Source organism: Lontra canadensis, unplaced genomic scaffold (assembly GCF_010015895.1).
Source record: "Lontra canadensis isolate GAN:19392208 unplaced genomic scaffold, GSC_riverotter_1.0 scaffold98, whole genome shotgun sequence".
Lineage (NCBI taxonomy): Eukaryota > Metazoa > Chordata > Mammalia > Carnivora > Mustelidae > Lontra > Lontra canadensis.
This window is the reverse complement of record NW_022631092.1, coordinates 6,673,789-6,696,214: the sequence shown is the minus strand read 5'-3', so window position 1 is coordinate 6,696,214 and position 22,426 is coordinate 6,673,789. Positions and strand designations below refer to the sequence as shown.

At 51.6% G+C, this 22,426-nt stretch overlaps 1 protein-coding gene across 6 annotated transcripts; it reads left to right on the top strand.

Moving 5' to 3' along the window:
- The first annotated feature begins 4,979 nt into the window (after positions 1-4,979).
- On the top strand, positions 4,980-20,817 carry ABCD4 (ATP binding cassette subfamily D member 4). Of its 6 annotated transcripts, none has more exons than XM_032837320.1 (19): positions 4,980-5,023; positions 8,436-8,554; positions 8,704-8,831; positions 10,180-10,319; positions 11,536-11,652; positions 12,021-12,146; positions 12,752-12,802; positions 14,418-14,512; positions 14,761-14,882; positions 14,975-15,066; positions 15,220-15,309; positions 17,006-17,214; positions 17,582-17,673; positions 18,171-18,207; positions 18,603-18,652; positions 19,293-19,345; positions 19,629-19,705; positions 20,356-20,471; positions 20,643-20,817. In XM_032837320.1, the coding sequence occupies exons 1-19, from the start codon at positions 4,986-4,988 to the stop codon at positions 20,709-20,711; spliced, it is 1,821 nt and encodes a 606-aa protein (XP_032693211.1). In that variant the 5' UTR covers positions 4,980-4,985; the 3' UTR covers positions 20,712-20,817. The 6 variants fall into 6 exon arrangements, with proteins under 6 accessions (XP_032693211.1, XP_032693213.1, XP_032693214.1 ...); XM_032837321.1 differs by lacking the exon at positions 4,980-5,023 and adding an exon at positions 8,334-8,354; XM_032837322.1 differs by lacking the exon at positions 20,643-20,817 and having other exon boundaries at positions 19,649-19,705; positions 20,356-20,465.
- The last annotated feature ends 1,609 nt before the right edge of the window (positions 20,818-22,426 follow it).

Sequence of the window (22,426 nt, the reverse complement as noted above, 5' to 3'; positions counted from 1 at the left end):
TCATTGCCACGTACTGTTTAGATAGTTCACATGTATTAACTTACTATGCCCCACAACAACCCTCAATCATTCCATTTCACAGATAAGGAAACTGAGGCAACTTTCCCAAGGTCACACAGATATTAGGTGGTGGAACAGGCATTTGAATCCATGGGACCTGGGTCTGAAGTCCCAGCTATTAACCATCTGTGAGGACACTGCTCTCCTCCAGGTTAAGGGCTGCAAAGTGTAGTCTACCAAGTGATTGTCTTTATCTAACCACTCCTCCTTTGATATGCATTCTGGTTGCTTCTCGGACTTGACTATTATCTACCCAGCTGCAGAAACACCCTTGTGATTAACATTTTGTGCTCTTGGGTAAATACATTTATAAGAGAAGTTTGGGAAATGAAACCACTGCATTGTCTAAAATTTGGTAGTTATTGCCAAATTATATCCCATTGTTTTATTTCACTAATGTGTTCTCCCCTTGTTTGTGTATGAGAATGAGGAAGTAGCCCAGAAGTCCAGTAGCTAGAAAAGGGGAAGCTTGGTCCTAGATGAAAAGAGAATGAGCAGAGACACTGACCTGTGTGCTCTGTGAGGTCGACTAGCTCATCTTTGTTCAACAAATAGTTATTGTGCCCTCCCTGAGTGCATTGGGACAATGGAGACAGAGTCATAGCACACACACAGACATGGTCTATGCTTTCATGGGACAGACAATCTATGGAAGAGAGACGTTAACGAAGTAAACACAGGGTGAAAATATAACAACAGTGTGCAAGAAATGCTATGGGGGAGAAAATGGAGTGCTGCGGGAGGGAATAATGGAGGCTTTCTTTAGAGAGGGTGGTCAGGGAAGAACCTTCTGGGGAAGAGACATTGCACTGGGGACTGAAGGAAGAGTCGAAATTAACAGAAGAGTTGAAGGGAGCAAGGCTGTTTCCCGACTCCTAAAGAAGTTGGAGTGTCGGGTGGGGCCAAGGCCCTAGAGCCTTTGCGGGGGTGGGGGGGGGGGGGGCCCTAGAGCCTTTCGAAGTACTGAAGGGTTTAAGTGAGGTGTTGATCTCATTTACATTTTTGCAGATTCTCATCCGCCAGGTAGGGACTGGATCAGAGCAGGAACAAGAATTTAAGTAGGGAAAGTGGCTAGGAGGCTTGCCTAAGGTGGCGGGAGAGGAGCCTGTGGACTAAAAGAGTCTCCCAAGATGCCAGGTGCAGACTTCATTTGAATCCTGATTTTTTTTTTTTTAAAGATTTTATTTATTTGTCAGGGACAGAGGGAGAGAGAGCGAGTGAGCACAGGCAGACAGAGAGGCAGGCAGAGGCAAAGGGAGAAGCAGGCTCCCTGCCAAGCAAGGAGCCCAATATGGGACTCGATCCCAGGACTCTGGGATCATGACCTGAGCTGAAGGCAGCCGCTTAACCAACGGAGCTACCCTGGCGTCCCTGGATCCTGATTTTTAAAAAAAAAAACTATTTTATTTATTTATTTAAGAGAGAGAGAGAGTGTGCTCACATTAAGGGTGGAGGGGCAGAAGGGGGGGGAGAGGCAGAGGGAAAGAATCCCAAGCAGACTCCCCGCTGAGCACAGAGCCCCATGTGGTGCTCATGCCCATGACCCTGAGATCTCCACCTGAGCGGAAACCAAGAGTCGGAGACTCAACCAACTGTGCCAGCCACGTGGCCCTGGATCCTGATTTTTTTTTTTTTCTTAGCTGTTTAAAAGAAAAATCACATCTGTGAGACAACTAGAAATTTGAACACAGTGTATTTGATATTTAGGAACTATTTTTAAAAATTTTTAGGTATTCTGGCAGGTTTTCCACTATCCCCACTGCCGGCTTAAATAGTTGGAAATTATCTGGTAGATAATTTAGAAATGTAAACTAATTTATTAATGAATGACATGATTCACATAGCATTTTGTTATGTTTCATTATAGCTTTTCCTATGCAGATATTAATATTTATATCTATATCATAGAGATATAAAATATCTATATCTATAGATATTTATATCTATATCATAGTTGAGATCATATTTAAATCCAGTCGGTGTTGGAACAATACTTTTTAAAAGTTTAAAGTAACACATAGTGTTGAGGGACCCTGGGACAGTAATGCCACCATACTCCAAAGCAGGAAACTTTTGAGGGTAAAAGGTGGCAAGAGCTGGAAACCGGAATTGCCCTAGCCAGGTGAGGTTGCTTGCCTTAATATTTCGGTTGACTTATTAATTTTTCAGAGATTGCATCCTGACATGTTTATTTGATTTTCAGAGTGACAAAGACATACTCTGGAAATCACACTTGGGAGTAAGTTAAGCTCATGCCATCGCTGAGAAATGCTCAGTTATCTCCTGCATAAAGTTTGGACTCCCCTCCCCCATCCTGAGTTGGATGGCACCCACTGAGGCTCTGGGGCAGTGGTTTTCAATATGCTGAGGCTGGGCAACACTGGGATTTTGTTCCTCCCCACACCCACCCACCAAGGGTTATTTGGCAACGTCTGGAGACATTAGTGGTTGCACAGCTGGATCGGGGAGAGTGCTGCTGGAAGCCAGTGGGTGGAAGCCGGGGATTCCACTCGGTATCCTACAATACACGCAATAGCCTCCCTACTCCCCCAACAAAGAATTATCAGGCCCCAAAAGTCAATGCTGTCATGGTTGTGAAAACTTGATGTTGGTACCCTTGTCTTCATGAAGACAACTGTAATTGTCAACAGGTTGGCCCTCCCAGCTAGATGGACAGCTCCATGAAGACAGGCAATACATCTGTCTTGTTGGGTGTTTGGCATATAGTTGACGCTTAATAAGAATTGAAGGAAGAGGGGCGCCTGGGTGGCTCAGTCAGTTAAGCCTCTGCCTTTGGCCCAGGTCATGATCCCAGGGTCGTGGGACTGAGCACTGCATCAGGCTCCTTGCTCAGTGGGGAATCTGCTTCTCCTTCTCCCCTCCCCGTGCTTATGCTCTCTCTCTCTTGCTGTCTCTCTCTCTCTCAAATAAATTTTAAAAATCTTTTTAAAAAGGGGCGCCTGGGTGGCTCAGTGGGTTAGGCCGCTGCCTTTGGCTCAGTTTATGGTCTCAGGGTCCTGGGATCAAGCCCTGCATCTGGTTCTCTGCTCAGCAGGGATCCTGCTTCCCCCTCTCTCTCTGCCTGCTGCTCTGCCTACTTGTGATCTCTCTCTCTCTCTCTCTCTCTCTCTGTGTCAAATAAATAAATAAAATCTTTTTAAAAAAAAGGATCAAAGGAAGAAGAGGTACATCCAGATTCAAACTTAGGGCCCCTGGGGGATCATGCTGCTTGATTTATTTCTTTGTGTGCATTTACTTACAATGTTATTTTTTTTTAAGATTTTATTTGTTTGTCAGAGAGAGAGAGCAAGCACAAACACAAAGAGAGGCAGGCAGAGGGAGAAGCAGGCTCCCTGAATGAGGGACTTGATCCCACGACCCTGGTATCACGACCCAAGCGGAAGGCTTAACGAACTGAGCCACTCAGGCGTCCCTATTTACAGTGTTATGCTAGTTCCAGGTGTACAATACAGTGATTCAACAATTCCCTACATCACCTACTGCTCATCAGGACAGATAAGTGCACACCTTAATCCCCATCACCTGTTTAACCCAAACCCCCATCCACCTCCCTTCTAGTAACCATCAGTTTGTTCTCTACTGTGAAGAGCCTGTTTCTTGGTTTGCCTCTTTTTTTTCTTTGCTCTTTTGTTTTGTTTCTTAAATTACACATATGAGTGAGATCACATGGTATTTCTCGCAAGCTGCTTGTTCTCCGAATTATTTCCCATCTCCCTTTGGGCACAGTAATCAGATGATAAGCATTGCATTCTCCAACATTTAACAAATACTTACTAAGCACTTACTAAATACTGGCAGTGTTCTAGGTACTGGGAATACAGCTATGAGCAAGACAGAGAGTTCCTGCTCAAATTTTATTCTCAGAGGGGAAGACAAACAATATGCAAGGAAATAAGATGGCTTCAGACAGTGATAATTATTATGGAGAAAATAAAAGTGGGACACCTGGCTGGCTCTGTTGGTAGAGCATGCAACTCTTCTTCTTCTTTTTTTTTTTTTTTTTTAAGATTTTATTTATTTATTTGAGACAGGGAGAGAGAGCACCAGGGCGCATGAGCAGGGGGGAGCGACAGAGGGAGAGGGAGAAGCAACTCCCAGATGAGCAGGGAGCCAGATGCTAGACTCCATCCCAGGGCCCTGGGATAATGACCTGGGCCGAAGGCAGACACTTAACCGACCGAGGCACCCAGGTGCCCCAGCATGCAACTCTTGATCTTGGGGTCCTGAGTTCGAGCTTCACGCTGGGTGCAGAGATTATTTTTAAACAAAGTGTAATACAATCGGGAATGATTGTATTATAATCATTGTATTACAATCATTACAATCAGGGTGGCATATTCCAGGTTGGGCGACCAGGTGACATTGGAACTAATTTTGAGAACAAGCCATCGTGGAAAAGCTCCCGGCCAAGACTACTGCACTTGCAAAGACCCTGAGATGGAAACAATGGCCACTCAATGAAAATTTAGGGAAAGGCGCCAGCACTTATGCCATGGAAACATTTGGACTTTATTCTAACTGCAATCCGGAAGCCTGATTTGTGTTGGTAAAAGATCACGGTGAAAAAAAAAATCACGGTGGCTTCTGTGGGAGAATGTATGAAACATCTACATTCCGCGTCTGAAATACTTGTCATAAAATAATACCATTTTTCTCCGCTGTTCTTGTCAAAGAGGAAACCTCCTAGATCCAGCAGTGGGCGCCGTAGGCGCAGGGTCGACAGAATGTAACACTCAGCACTCTCTGGTTCTTTTCGAGGGGTGGGTCGCTTCCGGGAGTGGCCTCGTAGCCCGGCGCCTTCCTCTCTAGCCGCCCGTCTCTGTGGTCGCCGTGGGCCCGCCCCTTGGACTCACCGCAGCCGAGTCCGGGGCAGCGGTCCTGCGGAGGAGGGTGGAAGTTGCCCTATGGCGGTCCCGGGGACGGCGGCCAGGGCTGGCGCCAGGTGAGCAGGGCGGCTGGGGAGGCGAGCCGGGCCCCTGGGTGCCTTCCCTGGGGCTGTGTGACTTGAAGAGCCCCCGCCCCCGCGAAAGAGGAGCTCGGGAAGGGGCGCCCAGCCTCCCGCGCGATCCGAGGCAGCCCCCAGCACTCTGGCTGTGGGATACTCTCCCTTGGAACTGGCTTTTCCATCCCCCCCCCCCCCCCCACCCCGAGAACCTCCAAGTGCACAGAATTGAGTTAATCGTCCCCAGTTGGCACGCTGTGATCCAGCGCAGGGCCCCTCTTGTGCTTTACATTACTGTCTTCCTCTCTTCGTTCCTTATTCTCAACCCGTTTCTCCCCCGTTCTCAGACTGCCACCCGAGTGTACAGCCCAGTTTACATAAGTTTGCGTGTCTACCTTGAATGATAGATCGTGGTTTTTGAATTCCTATGAATGATAATATGCTGTGATTAAAAAAAAATCTTTTTACTCATCGTTGTGTTTTTGAGATCATACGTTCAGTAGTGATCTAGTTTCTGTTTCTGAGGGCTGCATGATACTACCCTATGTACTTTGGATCGCACTTACTTATACATTCCCCTGGTGATGACACCTAGATTGCTTCCAGTTTTTAACCACCACAAATATGCTGGCGCTTGTCTCCTTGTGGATATGGGTAATATTTTTCTGGATTATCCACCCCAAGGTAGGATGCTAGGTCATACCTAATTCTGCGGAATTGTTTTCTGGAAAGGTCATCTGAGTTTATACTTACCAACAGCATTGCATAAACGTTCTGGCTTCCCCACATTCCAGGAATGTTTGGTATTATTTGGTTTTCTGATGTTTTATCAGTTTGATGGGTTGTAAGGTGGCATCCCATTGTGTTTTCATGTATTAAGCATTTGGGTTTCCCCTTTTCTGAATTGCCTGTTTGTATTCTTTTCCCACTCTCCGTGGATTTCCTGTCTTCCTGACTTGCAGGAATTCCTCGTATGCTCTAGATTTTAAAGATTTTATTTATTTATTTGACAGAGTGAGATCACAAGTAGGCAGAGAGACAGAGAGGGAAGCAGGCCTCCTGCCGAGCAGAGAACCTGATGCGGGGCTCGATCCCAGTACCCTGAGATCATGACCTGAGCCAAAGGCAGAGGCTTAACCCACTGAGCCACCCAGGCACCCCTGCATTTCCTTCTATTAACTAAATAGAATTTCACATTTAGATTTTTAATCCATTTGGGTTTTTAAAATTTTATCTTTCTAAGTGATTTGAGGTAATTTTCCTTCACCATTTTCAACTAAAAACTAATGAACTAATAATTAAAAATTGGAGAGCCTGTGAAGCATCGTTAAGAGCTCAGACCCTTGGAGCTAGGCTGCCTTTGTCCAGACCCTGAGGCTGCCACTTACTAGGTGGGTAACAGGGCAAGTTACTTAACCTCTTTTGCTTCATTTCCTTATCCATAAAATAGGATATAGTCTCCATCTCTTAGGGTTGTGACAGCCAAATGAATTAATACATGTAAAACACATGTTGAACAGTACTGGGCACATAGTATGTGCTTAATAAATATTGACAACTGTTCTTATTACTGTCACCTATCCTGTGATATAACCTCTTTCAGGTCTGTTTTTTCTTTTTGGTCTCTGTTCCATTTGGTCTTTTTGTTTCTGTATTTAAACCACAGCTCTGCAATATGATTTGTCTTTTTTTTTTTGGAGAGAGAGAGAGAGAGAGAGAGAGAGAAGGGCATGTGCGCACACACCAGGTGGGGAGCAGAGGGAAAGGGAGAGAGAGAATCTTAAGCAGGCTCCAGGCTCAGCACGGACCCTGACAATGGACTCAGTCTCATGACCCTGAGATCACGACCTGAGCTGAAATCAAGAGTTGGATGCCCAACCGACTGAGCCACCCAGGTGCCCCTGATTTGTCTTACTAATGGAGGGTTTGTGTTTCCGATTCCTCCTTTCCCTTTCTTCACAGTTGCCCTCAGCTACTCATGGGCCTTTATATTTTCATATAAAGTTCCTCAAAGAAGCTCTGCTTTTTTTTTTTTAAAGATTTTATTTTTATTTATTTGAAACAGAGAGAGAGAGATCACAAGTAGGCAGAGAGGCAGGCATAGAGAAAGAGAGGAGAAAGCAGGCTCCCCGCTGAGCAGAGAGCCTGATGTGGGCCTCGATCCCAGGACCCTGAGATCATGACCTGAGCTGAAGGCAGAGGCTTAACCCACTGAGCCACCCAGGCGCCCGAAGCTCTGCTTTTTTGTTATAGACTATTTTTGTTAGAAATGAGGTCTTTATAATGTTAAGTCATGCCAGCTCTGTCAGTTTAAGTCTTCTTTTGCATCTTATAATAGAGCTTTCGTTTTTCTTCTAAAATGTCTTATCCTGGGGCGACTGGCTGGCTCAGTCAGTAGAGCTAGCAACTCTGGATCTCGGGGTTGTGAGTTCGAACCCCATCATGGGTGGAGAGAGCCTGGTGTCAGGCCCCCTGCTGTGCACGAGGAGTCAGCTTCTCCCTCTGCCCCTCCCCTCACTTGCTCTCTTGCTCTCTCTCATAAATACATAAAACCTTTAAAATATACATATATTAAATATATAGATAGATAGATTGATCGATCTCATGACCCTGAGATCATGACCTGAGCTGAAATCAAGAGTTGGAGGCTTAGCTGACTGAGCCACCCAAGGCCCCTAAAAATAAAATCTTAAAAAAAAATGTAGGGCACCTGGTTGGCTCAGTCCGTTAAGCCTCTGACCCTTGATCTCAGGATTGTGAGCTCAAGCCCCACATTAGGCTCCATGCTGGGTGTGGGGGCCTACTTAAAAAAATGTCTTGCAAATTATTTTTAAAAGTTAATTCCCGGATATTTACCATTGTTTTAATCATCTTATCTTTTTTGTATTTTCCAGTTGGTTATTGTTGATATAGAGCACTATTGATATTTGTTATGTTAACCTTATATCTGGCTGAACTCCTTTTATTTCCAGCATTTGTGTATTGATCTGCGGTTCGCTGTGTAAATGATCACATTATCTGCAAATAAAGACAATTTAATCTCTCCCCCTTTTAATTCTTTTACCTCATTTATTTTTCTTGCTTTATTGATTCAGCCAGGACCTTAAAATCCTTGATGGGCTTTCTTGTCCTGCTTGTGACCATAAAGAGGATGTGGCTAAAGTTTCTTCATTAACTATGTTTCTTTGCTGTCAGTTTTTGGTAAATGACCTTTTATAGCATTTCCCAGTTTAGAGAAATTCCCTTCTCCCCCTGGTCTGTTCCAGGCCTACCGCCTTCAGCATCGAGAGGCCATGCATCCCGCACGGGCTGGACCCCTCCCCAGAACGATGTAGGTCAACCTGCTAACTGCTCGCTAAGGCTTCCCTGCCCTCATAGGGCTCGCTCAGCTTCTCCCGCATCTCTTCTTCAGGCCCAGGTTAGATCTGCAGTTTCTCCAGCGGTTCCTACAAATACAGAAGGTTTTGTTTCCCTCCTGGTCATCACAGAATGCCTTGATGTTCCTGACCCTGTTGTGCGTCACCCTACTGAGTGAGTGAGCCCAGGCTACCGGGGTAGGGCAGCCCTGGTTCGGGGTCCCTTCTCTCTGGGGAGTTGATAAGGCGAGGACTCAAGGGGAAGCCTCTCTCTTCATTTTCTCCCCCTTCATCACTGACTTCGAACCCCTCTCCCCACCGTAGAACAATTGGTGATCTACCAGGTCGGCTTGATCCCCAGTCAGTACTATGGGGTCCTGGGAAACAAAGACTTGAATGGGTTTAAGAGCCTGACATTCCTGGCTGTGGTGCTCATCGTTCTCAACTCCATGGTAAGGTCTTCTCCCTGCGTTTGTCTTCCTCTCCAGCCTGGCATGAGCACGATGCCGACTGGGACTTAGCCACCAGGAAGCAGGAATCAGGCTGTGGGGCGTGTTCCCTCCTTTTCTGGGAACTAAAGGTCAAAACCCTGTGCAGGGCATTGATCTTGCTGTTGGGCCCAATTCCTGGGATGTTTCAAGCTCCCAGGACTAGGCCATGACGTTCTGGTCAGCATTTAGCAGAAATGACCTTGTCCCTTCCAATCCCATTATTCTTGCTTCAGGGAACTCCGAGCATTTGAAAACTAGGATCAGCAGCCAGGGGGCTATTGCTTTTCTGTGGGGCTGAGACCATGGTTCAGCCTGGCGCTGTGTTGTACCTCCCAGCCTCGGCACCCGCTGCTTTCCTGCAAGATGGCCTCCGTCCCCACCCTCATTCACGCGGTTAATGTCTGCTCGCTTTTCCAGGTTCTGCTGTTGTCACCTCCTTCCAGTCCTCCTTAACCTTCTTCCTGTTTCCTCCACCTGCCCTCTTCTCTGCTTCGCTGATACTTGGAGTTAGCCCCTGCTGTAACACTCCTCACACCCTGTAATTGTTTCCTTGCTAGACTGAGCTCATTGTCATTGCCTCGGACTTAGCATGTAGGCGCTCCGTCAGTGCTGAACAATGAGTCAGGTCTCCGCTTGGACTCTAGCCTGATGCTCTGTCTGCCTGTGCCGCCTGTTTTCTCGGGGAAGCCCCTTCTCATCACACTTAGACAGTCTGGATGGGTCTTCTGGCAGTGAAACCCCTATGTATACAGAGCTTCCTTCCAAGTTTTGGGGAAAAGAAAAGTGAGAACATAGATGGCATAGAAGATATCATCCCCGGGGCGCCTGGGTGGCTCAGTGGGTTAAGCCTCTGCCTTCGGCTCAGGTCATGATTTCAGGGGCCTGGGATCGAGCCCCGCATCGGGCTCTCTGCTCAGCGGGGAGCCTGCTTCTCTTCCTCTCTCTCTGCCTGCCTCTCTGCCTACTTGTGATCTCTGTCTGTCAAATAAATAAATAAAATCTTTAAAAGAAAAATTAAGATATCATCCCCAATTTCCGGAAGCTCATCGGCTCTCAGGATAAGACCGTACAATAGAAAGGGGCCGGAGGCTTGTGCTTGGTGAAGGAATGAGCATGGGAGGGAGGGGGGAGGGGAGCATCCCCTGACTTGACACTTTAACACAGCAGAAGCGCTGAGTGGACAGAGAGTAATCGGGATGGGCTGGGGCCAGTCAGCAGACGCTCTCTTAGCTAGCCCAGCTCCTCACTGAGACGAGCAGAAGCCATGCCTCCCGCTCTCTCACTGCCTCTCGCTTCCCTCACTGTGCAGCTGAAGAGCTTTGACCAGTTCACCTGCAACCTGCTGTACGTGAGCTGGAGGAAGGACCTCACCGAGCACCTTCACCGCTTCTACTTCCGAGGCCGCGTGTACTACACCCTCAATGTGCTGCGGGACGACATCGATAACCCGTAGGCGCCCCTCTCCGTCCTCCCTACGCTCTGCAGGCTTCTGTGGGTCTGGTTCGGCCTTGGAGACTCCCTGCTGCAGGCCCCTTGAGGTCATCCCCAGGCCTCTGCAAATGTGGATAAGCACCACAGGGGATGATCTCAAGGGGCCTGCAGCCCCATGGAGGCACCTCTGAGCAGCTGCAGGGCTGAGAATAGGGAACTAAAAGATAGGAGCGGCTCCCTTTTGTCCCTTTTATATCCTGTGCTTCCCAACCTCTGCTGCGGGTTTCTGTCCAAAGAAAGTGTCCTTGCTAGCAAACCAGCCCTTGGATTTTCAGCAGTGCAGAGTGATTGCTGCCCGGGGCTCAGTGTAAGACTCAGACCTTCATTCTTTCACCTCCCGGTTGATAGGCCTCCGTTCACGGAGCCTCAGTTTCCCTTTCTGGAAAATGGGGATGATAGTTCCTATCTCAAGAATACCTCAAAGGATATTCACGCAGTGCAGCTGCGCGGCGCCTGGCATGTGGCAAGTGTCCCAGTGTCAGCGCTGGTTAGTTTACAGGCGAGGAAACCGAGGGCCAGAAGATGCCAGTGACTTGTCCAAGGTCATGACTCTCATTGGAAATGGGAGTCCGTGTGGCCCCCGTGGTGCACTGGGTTTCTCTCCTCACAGACATTCCCTCTCCACTCACCACCCCAGTCCCTTTCTTGCCTGGCATGACCTTTCGTCAGCTTCAGCTGAGCTTTGCAGCAAAGATGCTTGGGATTCCTGTTGCCTCTTATCTTTCTCTTCTGGGCTCCTCCATGACTCAACCCCTGTGAAGCTTCTGCAGCCAGATAGCTAAAATGGGGGCAGACTCGGGCCCGCAGAAGAGATTGGGAGGAGCTGGAGAGAGGGGATGGCTTTCCTGCTCATCTAGAAACTCTGCTCTTTAACTCCGGTCTTTCTCGGTGCTACTCAGAACAGGCTTGGGACCCCTGGGTACTGGCCCTTTCATTTGCTACTTTTCCTGAGGGGTAAACTGAGGCGCCCCAAGAAACAACTCTTCGGAACCCTGTTTAAAGCTCCTAAGGGCCTTAGTGCCTCTAGGAAAACCAGTGCTTGTCTGAGTCCATCTCCCCCTGGGGTCGTGGCTAACAGCGCCGAAAGGCAAGGTCAGAGTAAGAGGTAACCTCTCCGCTCTCGCCGCCCTCTGCCCTGCTGCCCGGTCCAGTTGCTCTGTGTTGTCGGCTGCAGGGACCAGCGCATCAGCCAGGACGTGGAACGGTTCTGCCGGCAGCTCAGCAGCATGGCCAGCAAGCTCATCATCTCCCCCTTCACCCTCATCTACTACACCTACCAGTGCTTCCAAAGGTGAAGCCTCTCCCCTCTGCCCTCCACCACCCCGACCAGATGTTTCCCCCCCCACCCCGCCCCAGGTCTCTCACCCGCCCACTCACCTCCCCCAGGTCAGGGTCCAGAAGAGGCTGGTCTCTCCTCCCACCTGCAGCCTAGGAAGGCTTCCTCTGTCCTGTGCTCAGTCCCCTCCCCTCCCTTTGGACATGGGGCATTTCTGGGACCCTGACAACCTAGACCAGGTGCCAGCTGCCCCCACACAGGAGCAGAGGTCCCACAGGACTGCTGGCTGAAATTGGACGAGGGCTGCTTGAAAGTGAACAGGAATCGGCGCTGAGGCCTGTGACAATGTGTGACACCCCCATGCTCCCCTCTCTGCCTTCCAGCACGGGCTGGCTCGGGCCTGTGAGCATCTTCGGGTATTTCATCCTGGGAACCCTGGTGAACAAAATGTTGATGGGGCCCATCGTGGCACAGCTGGTGCAGCAGGAGAAGCTGGAGGGGGATTTTAGGTATGTTCCCCTTGCTTGAGGTTTCTGGGTTGAGCATCATGGTTAAGGAATGAGGGTCTGGAGTAAGATTGCCTCATTCGAATCCCAGCCTGTGCTAGTCACGAGGCATGTGCTCTTGGGTGAGATCTTGAACCTCACTAACTTTAGTTTACCCGTCTTTGAAATGGGGATTGTACTGTTGTCCACAGAGGGGATTGGGAGGAGCATTATTGAGATTCTAGGTGAGAAGCACCGAGAACCGTGTCTGGTTGGCCATTATCGTCCCTTGGCCTTCTCCTGTGCTTCTGTTCCAACCTCCCTGTCGTGGCTCAGCCAGTAGATCCAGCGTCTGCGCTGTGCTTCTTGGCCTCCTGCTTCAGGTTGGGACCTGGGAGGAGGTGGTGTGGGCAGGAATGCACCTGTCCTCGGGGGAGGTGAGGGGTTCCCCTGTCTGCACGGCTCCTGCCACCCCACCCAGGCCCCGGGATTCCAGCCCTGCGACAGCTCGGGGAAGGGCTGGGCCTTTTCGAGGTGGAGCCAGGTCTGGAGGTCTTGGTCCAGGCCTCCGAAAGGAGAGGGGCCAGCACCGCCCGTCGTCAGCACACGTTTCCCTTTGGCCTGCCCAGGTTCAAGCACATGCAGATCCGGGTGAATGCTGAGCCTGCTGCTTTTTTCAGGTGAGTCGGGTTTCCTTCTGCCGCATCGGAGCTGATAGTGGAGATGACAGAAAAGGAAGGACCAGTTGTCTGGCCCTCCCACCGTCACAGAGCCGTGGGGCTGAGCACCCTTACACTGGGCTGTGACCCCCACCTCGTGTCTCTCCCTGTCCTTGTCTGCCTCATCCTTAGATCCAGGGATTTGCTTCTGAAGCTGCTTATTCCTTCTAGTGGCCCAGGAGGGGGTGTAAATTTGTTCCAAGAATGAAACGAGTGGATGCTTCCTGTCTTGGTGATGACTATAAGGCATTGCCTCTGCCTCACTTTTCCTTCTGTAAAACGGCTTCCTGCCAGTGCCTGATGGCCGATCAGAGTCTCAAAGACTGATCCTTTGTCTCTGCAGGATGGGAGGGAAAGGAGGCCTCAGGAGATCAGGAGACTCGCTCCCCACAAACGCTATCCAAGTAGAACGAAGTATCTGATTTAACAGCAGCGTTGTGAAATCTCATTCCTTCCCTCAGGGTCAGGGTAGGTCCCTGGGCCCTGCCTTCTGTGAGGCCTCTGGAGTCATCGTTAGGCCCCAGAGAGAGAACTCAGGCCCCAGAGGTGTGTGTTGAAGGAGTGGAAGCGGCTCTTGGATCACCTGGAGCTAATAGCCCCCGACCTTTGCCCTTGTCTGTCTTTGCTGCAGTTTGCAGCTGCCGCCACTTGGGGGCGCCAAGCATACTAGGACTCTGAGGTGGGCTTTGGTTGTGTGGCCGTAGGGCTGGGGCTGTGCCGAGTGCTTTTGGATTTTTGCAGTCTCTCATGAAGTTCTGGGCTCTGGGGCAGGCAGGTTGCTTCTTGGAGTCTAGATGGGTTCTTCTGTGGCTTCTCTGTCCCTCTGACACTTTCCAGGTGTCAGGTTCTGAATGCAATGTGTCTGCCTGCCCCCCAACCTGGGAGCTCAGGGACAGGGACTGTTTCATCCCCTTGTTTATCTCACTGGCTAACCAGCACAGAGCCTGCCACCGAGCAACTGCTCCTTGTGTAGTTGCTGAGTAACAACAGCTGTTACTTACTAAGGGCCCCTCTTCTGTCTGGAACTTTCTATTTAGAAATTCTCTAACTGGGGCACCTGGGTGGCTCAGAGGGTTAAAGCCTCTGCCTTCAGCTCAGGTCATGATCCCAGAGTCCTGGGATCGAGCCCCGCATCGGGCTCTCTGCTCAGCGGGGAGCCTGCTTCCTCCTTTCTGCCTGCCTCTCTGCCTATGTGTGATCTCTGTCAAATAAATCAATAAAATCTTAAAAAAAAAAATTCTCTAACTTATTTTGTAGGTATGATTAGCCCCATTTTACAGAACAAGACACTGAGACTCCGAGGCTTAAGGCACTAATCAGTGTCACCCAGCTGGCACTTGGCCAGAGCCTGGGTTTGAGCCAGGCCTACCCAGTCTAGAGTTCATGTTCTTTCCCCAGACAACACTGTGCTGAGGAAGTAAAGCAGTGAATGGAGGCCCGTGGCAGAAAGGGTCTGAGATGAAGACCACTGGGATGGTCTTGGTCCCCAGAGGAGAGTGTGGTGAGGGCCGGAGGGTCTCCCCGAGCCTGGATGAGGCTTTGCGGGCCCCATCGACATCCCAGCCTTCCTTGTCAGGGCTGGGCATGTGGAGCACATGAGGACAGACCGCAGGCTGCAGAGACTCCTTCAGACCCAGCGGGAGCTGATGTCCAAGGAGCTCTGGCTGTACAGTAGGTGGACGGAGCCCGGGGAGGCAGGAACCTCAGGAGCGGGATAGTCTTCCCTTCCCCTGCTTTCTCTCTGCACTAATCAGTTTGCTGGCATGAAGGAATCAACCACGGGGAGCCACTGCCTTTGCCAGGAGTGTCCTCGGGAGAACGAGGCCCCAGGGACTAGCTTGGTCCTGTCTGGCGGCGTCTTCCCTCAGAGCCATCAGTGGTTCCCGGGTCTCTAACCTCGGTGTTTTTGTCGCCTGCAGTCGGCGTCAACACCTTCGACTATCTGGGCAGCATCCTGAGTTACGTTGTGATTGCCATCCCTATTTTCAGTGGTGTCTACGGAGACCTGAGCCCCACAGAGCTCAGCACTCTGGTCAGCAAGGTGAGGCTCCCTCCCGGGGACCCCTCACGCGGTCCCCTCTGTCCGGGGCCTCGGCATCCAGGCCGGCGCTCATGGCTCGCTGTGCTGTGCAGAACGCCTTCGTGTGCATTTACCTCATCAGCTGCTTCAGTGGCCTCATCGACCTCTCCAGCACGCTCTCTGATGTGGCTGGTTACACACACAGGTGAGGCTGCGTCCTGAGCGGAGCGGGCGCTCCTGGGAGGAGGAGCTGAATGAGAGAAGGGACAGAAAAGCCACGGGCCAGTGGATGTGAGGGAAGGAAGACCGCATTCCCCAGGGCCCCCAGACCCACCTTGGGTTTTCACTTCTTGCCCAGGATTGGGGAGCTTCAGGAGACCCTGCTGGACATGTCCCTGAGGTCGCGGGCCGGCGAGATCCCGGACGAGAGCGAGTGGGACACGGACAGGTGAGCGCCGGGCGGGCAGGGCGGTGCCATGGTGCGTGTGCCCAGCTTGGCTTCGGCCTGAAGCCCTGCCCTTCCCTGGCTGGGCGGCGGAGCCCATGCCGTGCCTGGTGTCAGGCACGCTGCAGGTGTCTGCAGGCAGTGGGGCTGTTCTGGCATCTGTTAGGGTCATTTACGCCTTCCTCCGGCTGCTGGAAGCCCGGTGCACACTCCCACCTGGGCACGAGATGACAAAACAAATCTGAGTGGTCTCCCTCCCACTGAGCCCTGCCGCCTGCCCCTTTCCTCGGGGCCTGCCTGTTCTCTCTTCCCCAGGCCTCTCTCACCTCCACATGTGTCTTTACTTGTGTCTCCTTTATTTTTTTTTTTTTAAGATTATATTTATTTATTTATTTGATTGAGAGCGAGAGAGAGAACATGAGTGGAGGGGAGTGGCAGAGGCAGAGGGAGAAGCAGGCTTGCTGGGCAGGGAGCCCGATGCAGGGCTCGATCCCAGGACCCTGAGACCATGACCTGAGCCGAAGGCAGACACTCAACTGACTGAGCCACCCAGACGCCCCTTTACTTGTGCCTCCTTGATGCGTTGTGAGGTTTCTGACCTTTCTGGGCACTGAAGATTGTTTCATGTCCTCGCTCTCTTGCTCACTAATTACTCAGCTGTTCTGTGTCTCAGTTTCTTCATCTCTGTGAGGGGAACAGTAATGGAACCTTCCTCTCAGGGTAGTTGTGAGGCTTGACTGTCACGGTCCCTGGAAAGTGCTTAGACAGTGGCCACTGAGTAAGCTTTCAAAAATGGAAACAGTCTGAGTTCCGGGGCCTACACGCAACTGCCTTCTGAGCGACTAAAGTCTGAACTCTTGCCCCCGTTTAGAATTCAGCCTTCATGTGGCCCTGGGCCTGGGGCTGGGGAGGGCGCAGTGACACCGGAGGTGCTGTTCTCCGGGGGAGAGGGGCGTCTGTGCAGAGCCAGAAACTCCAGGTCCCTTTACGACCACCACGCCTGTCCTGTCCTAGCCGCTGGTCACACGCGCTGTGCATACCCCCCAGGATTAAAGCTAGAGTTTCAGCTCCGTGACCCCGAGTGAGTTACTTAGCCGCCTGACTTGGTTTCTTCATCTGCCAAGTGGGGATGTTGTTTGTGATCCATGGGTGTTAAAGCAGATTAAGATCAGTCGCGGCGGGGCTTTGCGCAGCCTGGCACAGACTAGGCGCCCTCAGCCCTCCGTGTTCGTGTGCCCAGGCTGCTGTAACAAGATTCCCCAGGCCTGGTGGCTCACACAAGACATTTATTTTCTCACAGTTCTGGAGGCTCGAAGTCCAAGATCAAGGTGCTGGTCGGTTTGGTTTCTCCTGAGGCCTCTCTTCTTGGCTTGCAGATGGCCGTCTTCCTGCTGTGTCCTTTTCTGGCACTTTCTCTGTGCACTAGCATGCCTGGTGTGTCTCTTCTTAGAAGGCCATCAGCTATATTGGGCTAGAGCCCTACCCTGATGGCCTCACTTTAACATAATCATTTCTTTAATACCTTCTCTTTAACTGCAGTTACCTTCTGGGGTACCGGGGGTTGAGACTTCAGCCTGTGATTTTTGAGAACAGTTTAGCCCATAACAACTCCTCTGTCCAGAGGTGAGGCCCCCCAAGGAGAAGACCCTGCCCCCTGCAGGACTGACACTACTACTCTCCCCTTGTCTTCTGACCGCAGGGCTCCAGAGTGGCCAGTTGCAGAGCCAGCGGACACAGCTTTTCTCCTTGAGCGGGTCTCCATCTGCGCCCCGGCCTCTAACAAGCCCTTAATTAAGGATCTGAGCCTGAAGATCTCCGAGGGGCAGAGCCTGCTCATCACGGGCAACACGGGCACGGGCAAGACCTCCTTGCTCCGGGTTCTGGGCGGCCTCTGGGCAAGCACACGGGGTGAGAGCCAGCCTTGACCTGGTGGGATGCGGGTGTATGTGTGTGCGTGCGTGTGTATAAACCTTCCAGGCCCTTTTTTTTTTTTTTTTTTTTTTTTAAAGATTTTATTTATTTGACAGAGACAGGAAGAGCGGGAACACAAGCAGGGGGAGTAGGAGAGGGAGAAGCAGGCTTCTCGCTGAGCAGGGAGCCCGGTGTGGGGCTCGATCCCGGGACCCTGGGACTGTGACCTGAGCTGAAGACAGATGCTTAACAACTGAGCCACCCAGGCACCCCAAAATCCAGGCCTTTTTGTTGGGGAAAGGAAATGAGAGACAGTTACTTTCTCTGGGAGATCTCAGAGTGGAGGTTTCTGTGGGTTCTGCAGGCTCGGTGCAGATGCTGACGGACTTCGGACCCCATGGGGTGCTGTTCCTGCCACAAAAGCCATTCTTCACTGATGGGACCCTTCGGGAGCAGGTCAGCCTGGGGCCGCTTCTGTCTCTACCCTAATGGAGATCTCGGGCAGTGTGACAGGTCTCCGCTGTTAGAAAGTTATAGGGCAGTGAACGGCTCCTGCCCAGGAACTCCCTGGTTCTAAAAACGCTTTATTTCTCTCCGAGGATTGGGCCCCCATAGTAGGGCAGCTCCTGGGGGCAGGTTAGCCTGTGGGGGCCAAAACCAAATATCACATACATTTGTTGCCCCCAGGCTGGATTCTGGAGGCCTTGGCCTTAGGAAGCTCACAGACTCTTTCCCCTGAGACCCAGATCTGAAGGTTGCAGTGACCCTGCCCCGCTCTCTGCTGGCCCAGACTCCCCCACTGGCCCTTGGCCTGGGTGTCCCTCCCCGTCCTCAGGTGGAGAGGTGCCTGGCCCCTGGCAGTTCCTGAGGCTGTTGCCAGGGGAGGATAGGCTATATACAGCACCACCTCTCATGGGCCCTCATCTTAGACCTGTGTGGTTTTGTTTTATCAGGTGATCTACCCGCTGAAGGAAATCTACCCAGACTCAGGTGAGCTGGCCCTCCTTGGGTGCGTCCTCCCATCTAAATCATCCGTCCTCTGCCAGCTGGGGCCTCGCCGATGCCTTTTGGCAGAGGCTCCAGCAAGGCTGCTGCTTTCAGGTTGTTTTCTTCTCCTCCTTCAAGTGTTTACTATTTGGGGGGCTGTTCCCTGACCTCGTCTTGTTCTGTCTTCACCTCCTTGAGGAGAGACCCACATTGGAGGAAGGGAAGGGACTGCTCCTTCGCCTGGCCCTTCCCTTATGTATTAGGGGCTGTAACCCTCACCCCGCGCAACCTTAGTCCAGGTTCTGGTGCCCCACCCCTGCCCCCTTCCGTGATGTACCCCGTCTCTTCTGGCTGCCCAGAGGGAGCTGACTTCTTGAAGAAGCTTCTCTTTTTGGTAGGTTCTACTGATGATGAGCGGATCCTGAGGTTCTTGGGGTTGGCAGGCCTGGTGAGTGCGGGCAGGGACCCCAGGACCCAGGCCCCCCTGGTAGCACTGACCACAAGGGCTGGTCCAGCAGAGCCGGCGCAGTGCCCAGGACCCAGGACTGGCAGTTTGAGCCTGGACCGTGGGAGTGGGAGTAGAAAGTGGTGATGGGAGCCGTTGGCCAGGGACAGGCAACGGGGGGTGTGTTGTCTATATTGAGTTTTATTATTTATTTATTTATTAAAAGATTTTATTTATTTGACAGAGAAACAGGGGGAGAGCGAACACAAGCAAGGGGAGTGGGAAAGGGAGAAGCAGGCTTCCCACTGAGTAGGGAGCCCAATGCGGGACTTGATCCCAGGACCCTGGGATCATGACCTAAGCCAAAGGCAGACGCTTAATGACTGAGCCACCGAGGCGCCCCTGTATTGAGCTTTAAAATGGTAATAAAATGAAGTCTGCTTTCTCTTGTCATCCCGCTCCAGCAGATGTAGACAGTGTAGTTGATGGGATCGTCCTCTCCGCTGGGGGGCTGCTTGCTCCCACAGCCCCTGCCACGGCATGTGCGCCACAGGGCCCTCGCTGTCTCAGAGGCGTGTGTGGTGGGATGACGGAGCAGGGGTGGGCCCTCTCACGGACCGCATTCCCTCTGGGTGTGTTACAGTCCAGTCTGGTGACAAGGACAGAGGGTCTGGACCAGCAGGTCGATTGGAACTGGTAAGAAGGGAGTCGGGGTGCTCCAGAGCCCAGCTCCCCCAAACACAGTGGGTTCTGGGTATTTGCTGGCCCGTCAGGGGCACGTTCACGCCCTCGGGAGCAGTGTTTTGGCCTCATCTCCCACGGGCGGTGGGGCTGGACTGTGGTTGAAAGGAGAGGGAGATGTCCGTCTGTCCCGGGGCCAGCCTCTGTGCCCAAGAACCTCTTCTTGCTTAGACCCATTCTGTGCAAAAGCCAGGCCCATCCTTCTTCCTCTGGGGGTCCTCTCCTTCCTGTTCCTCAGGTACGACGTTCTGTCCCCGGGAGAGATGCAGAGGCTCTCCTTTGCCCGGCTCTTCTACCTACAGCCCAAGTATGCAGGTGAGGTGTGCCCCCTTAAATGCGCACACTCAGTATTGTGTGCTTGTGTATGTGTGTGTGTGTGTGTGTGTGACTACCAGGGCATTCGGACGTGTTGGAGAGCACCCCTGTGCATGGCCAGCCACCTCTGTCCCTGCATGGGAGGGTGGCAGGGCTCTGCCCCTGTGGCGGCAAGGTTGGTGTCCCCAGAGCAGCTGTGGACATGTCACACCACCAGTTCTCGAGCATTCTGCCATGGCAGCAGCTGGAGCCAGCCTGGAAAGCTTGTGCTCTTAAATGCTCCTCAGCGTCTGCCGGTAATAAATGGGCAGCACCCCCGGCTGTGCCTGGCAGAGGAGTGACAGGTGTGAACTTCTTCAGGGGCTGATGTCCTTGTCCTTGGGGGAGCTGAGAAGTGTTGGCCTTCGAGGTTCTAGGCTATGCCGGCACGGACTCTGGGAAGCTGGGGGATTTCGTCCCGCCACTGGAAAGTGGATGGGGCCTCGCCCTCTGCTCTTCTGCCCCACTCTCTTCCCGTGCCAGGGCTCCTGGAAGCCAGAGCAGCTTTCAGCCAGCCTCGCCCTGGGTCCCAGTGGAGGTGAGCGGGTTGGGAGAAGCAGAGATGGGCCAGGGCCAGAAGCTGATCTCTTCCTGCCGGATTCTGCCCTCAGTGCTTGATGAAGCCACCAGTGCCCTGACCGAGGAGGTGGAGGGCGAGCTCTACCGCATCGGCCAGCAGCTGGGCATGACGTTCATCAGTGTGGGGCATCGACGTAGCCTCGAGAAGGTACCCAAGCTCCTGGAGGTGGCCTGAGGAGGAGGAAGAGCCCAAAGGCCCCTAGCCAGGGCCTGGGGCCCTTCAAAATGGGGAGCGGGGGTGTAGAGAGGGCAGGGGAGGGACCGCCTTCTGTTGTGTGGCCGGCACAGCCTCATCTGCGTCTGTGCTGGCCTCTTGCAGTTTCACTCCTTGGTCCTGAAACTCTGTGGAGAAGGAAGATGGGAACTGACCAGAATCAAGGCGGAGTGAAGCCAAGGATGTGGCTGGCCATGGGAAGAAGTGCCCAGCGCGGGGCCGATGGGCATTCTCCCAGAGAGACTGGGGGGCTTGCGGGGCAGGGGAGACCCCTGGCTCACCTCCCAGGCCCCGTGTGGGGAGCTTTGGGAGAAGGGCCTGGCCGGGGTGTGGCTCTCTGTGGGTGCTCTGTCCTGCCAGGGCGCCTCCTGCTGCCTCAGCCAGAGCTCCCAGCACTTGGAGAGCTGATTGCTTACAAACGACCTCAGATTGTGTTTTCTAAACAAAAACCTGAAATGTGGGATCTATGAGAAATGTAGGGTCATTGTGGAAAGAATATTGGGCTTAAAGTCAAGAGATCCAGAAATTGTTTAAATCCTTTAATTTTTGTACAAGATTTTTTTTTTAACTTTAATCAACTATTTAAATTTTATAACTTTTTGTAAAAAAATAAACATTTCTTACAAATTGTAGCTTTCTCCCTTTTTCTTTTCCACTGTAAGGTGACCTTTTAAATTGAATCTGCAGACTTTTATTTGGGAGCCTGAGGGGAAGGGAGATGCACTCTCCACTGTACTGGAACATTCTACGCCTGGTTTTTTACTTCACTCCACACCTGTAGTTTCCCTTTGCCGGTTGTACCTGAGTCACTAACCTCTAGGGCCCTTCTGTTTTTCTTGTCCTAACCCAGGTAAAAATAAAAATAAATCTCTTTCCCATCAGTCAACTAAAATAAGGTCAGAGTTCCTTCAAAAATAATCTTTGTGAGGAAACAGCAACAACCAGAGGGAACAGACAAAACCCAGAAAGCACAAAAACTTGAGATGGAAAACGACCGAGCCCGAAGCCCTTATTCTAGAACAATGGTGCTCAGATTTGAGTTGTCAGGATAGCGCGCTCATGATTTTTGCCAGATCTCTGTACTTCTTATACTGTGAAATACCTTTTTTTTTTTTTTTTTAAGATTTTGTTTATTTATTTGACAGAGTGAGAGAACACAAGCAGAGGGAGAAACAGACTAGCCTGACATAGGGTTTGGTCCCAGGACCCTGGGATCATGACCTGAGCTGAAGGCAGACGCTTAACCATCTGAGCCACCCAGGTGCCCCTAGCTAGTATTTTTAAAATTAACTCACTCTTTAAACCTAATTGATTTTTTTAAAGTTACTTGATATAAATAGAATGTAACTGTAAAAATGAACCATGTTCATAACCATGTTATGAAATTGCAGTTTGGTACTATGCCTGGAGAGTCTGAGCCTGAGACTTTGCTCTCTGTACAAAGGGAGGTTAAGGGATGTCCCAGGGAGAGTTAGCCATACCGGCACCCAAGTAAGAACTTTCTCCTTAATAAAGTTAGACACCTGGAATGGGAACTGCTGGGGAAATCACTTCCTCATTCTAAGACTTGAGGTTATTCACTGCCTTGCGGGTCCCGCTGAACATGCCAGATGTGGGGTGGGAACCGCAGAAAGGGAAACTGTCTACACAGCGGGCGCCTCCCCTGCCGGCTTGGCTGCCCCGAAACCCTGGAGTCCTCAGTTCCACCGTGTCGGGGCGCTAGCACGGTGCATCCGGGTGCCTCGCTGAGAGAGCTCAGGTGGCCACCTGACTAGGTCTGATGGCAGGGCCCGTCGCTGGTGAAGCTTCCTGAGGGTCCTGCAGGACATCAGGTCCACAAAGGCCTTTGGCAGCCCTGCAGCCAGTGTCCAGCTCTCTCACAGCGCTGG

Coding starts and splice junctions, on each gene's coding strand:
- ABCD4 (XM_032837320.1), top strand. CDS start 4,986: ATGGCGGTCCCGGGGACGGCGGCCAGGGCTGGCGCCAG. Junction 5,024..8,435: donor GCGGCCAGGGCTGGCGCCAG/GTGAGCAGGGCG, acceptor TCTCTTCTTCAG/GCCCAGGTTAGATCTGCAGT. Junction 17,674..18,170: donor ATGGGACCCTTCGGGAGCAG/GTCAGCCTGGGG, acceptor TTGTTTTATCAG/GTGATCTACCCGCTGAAGGA.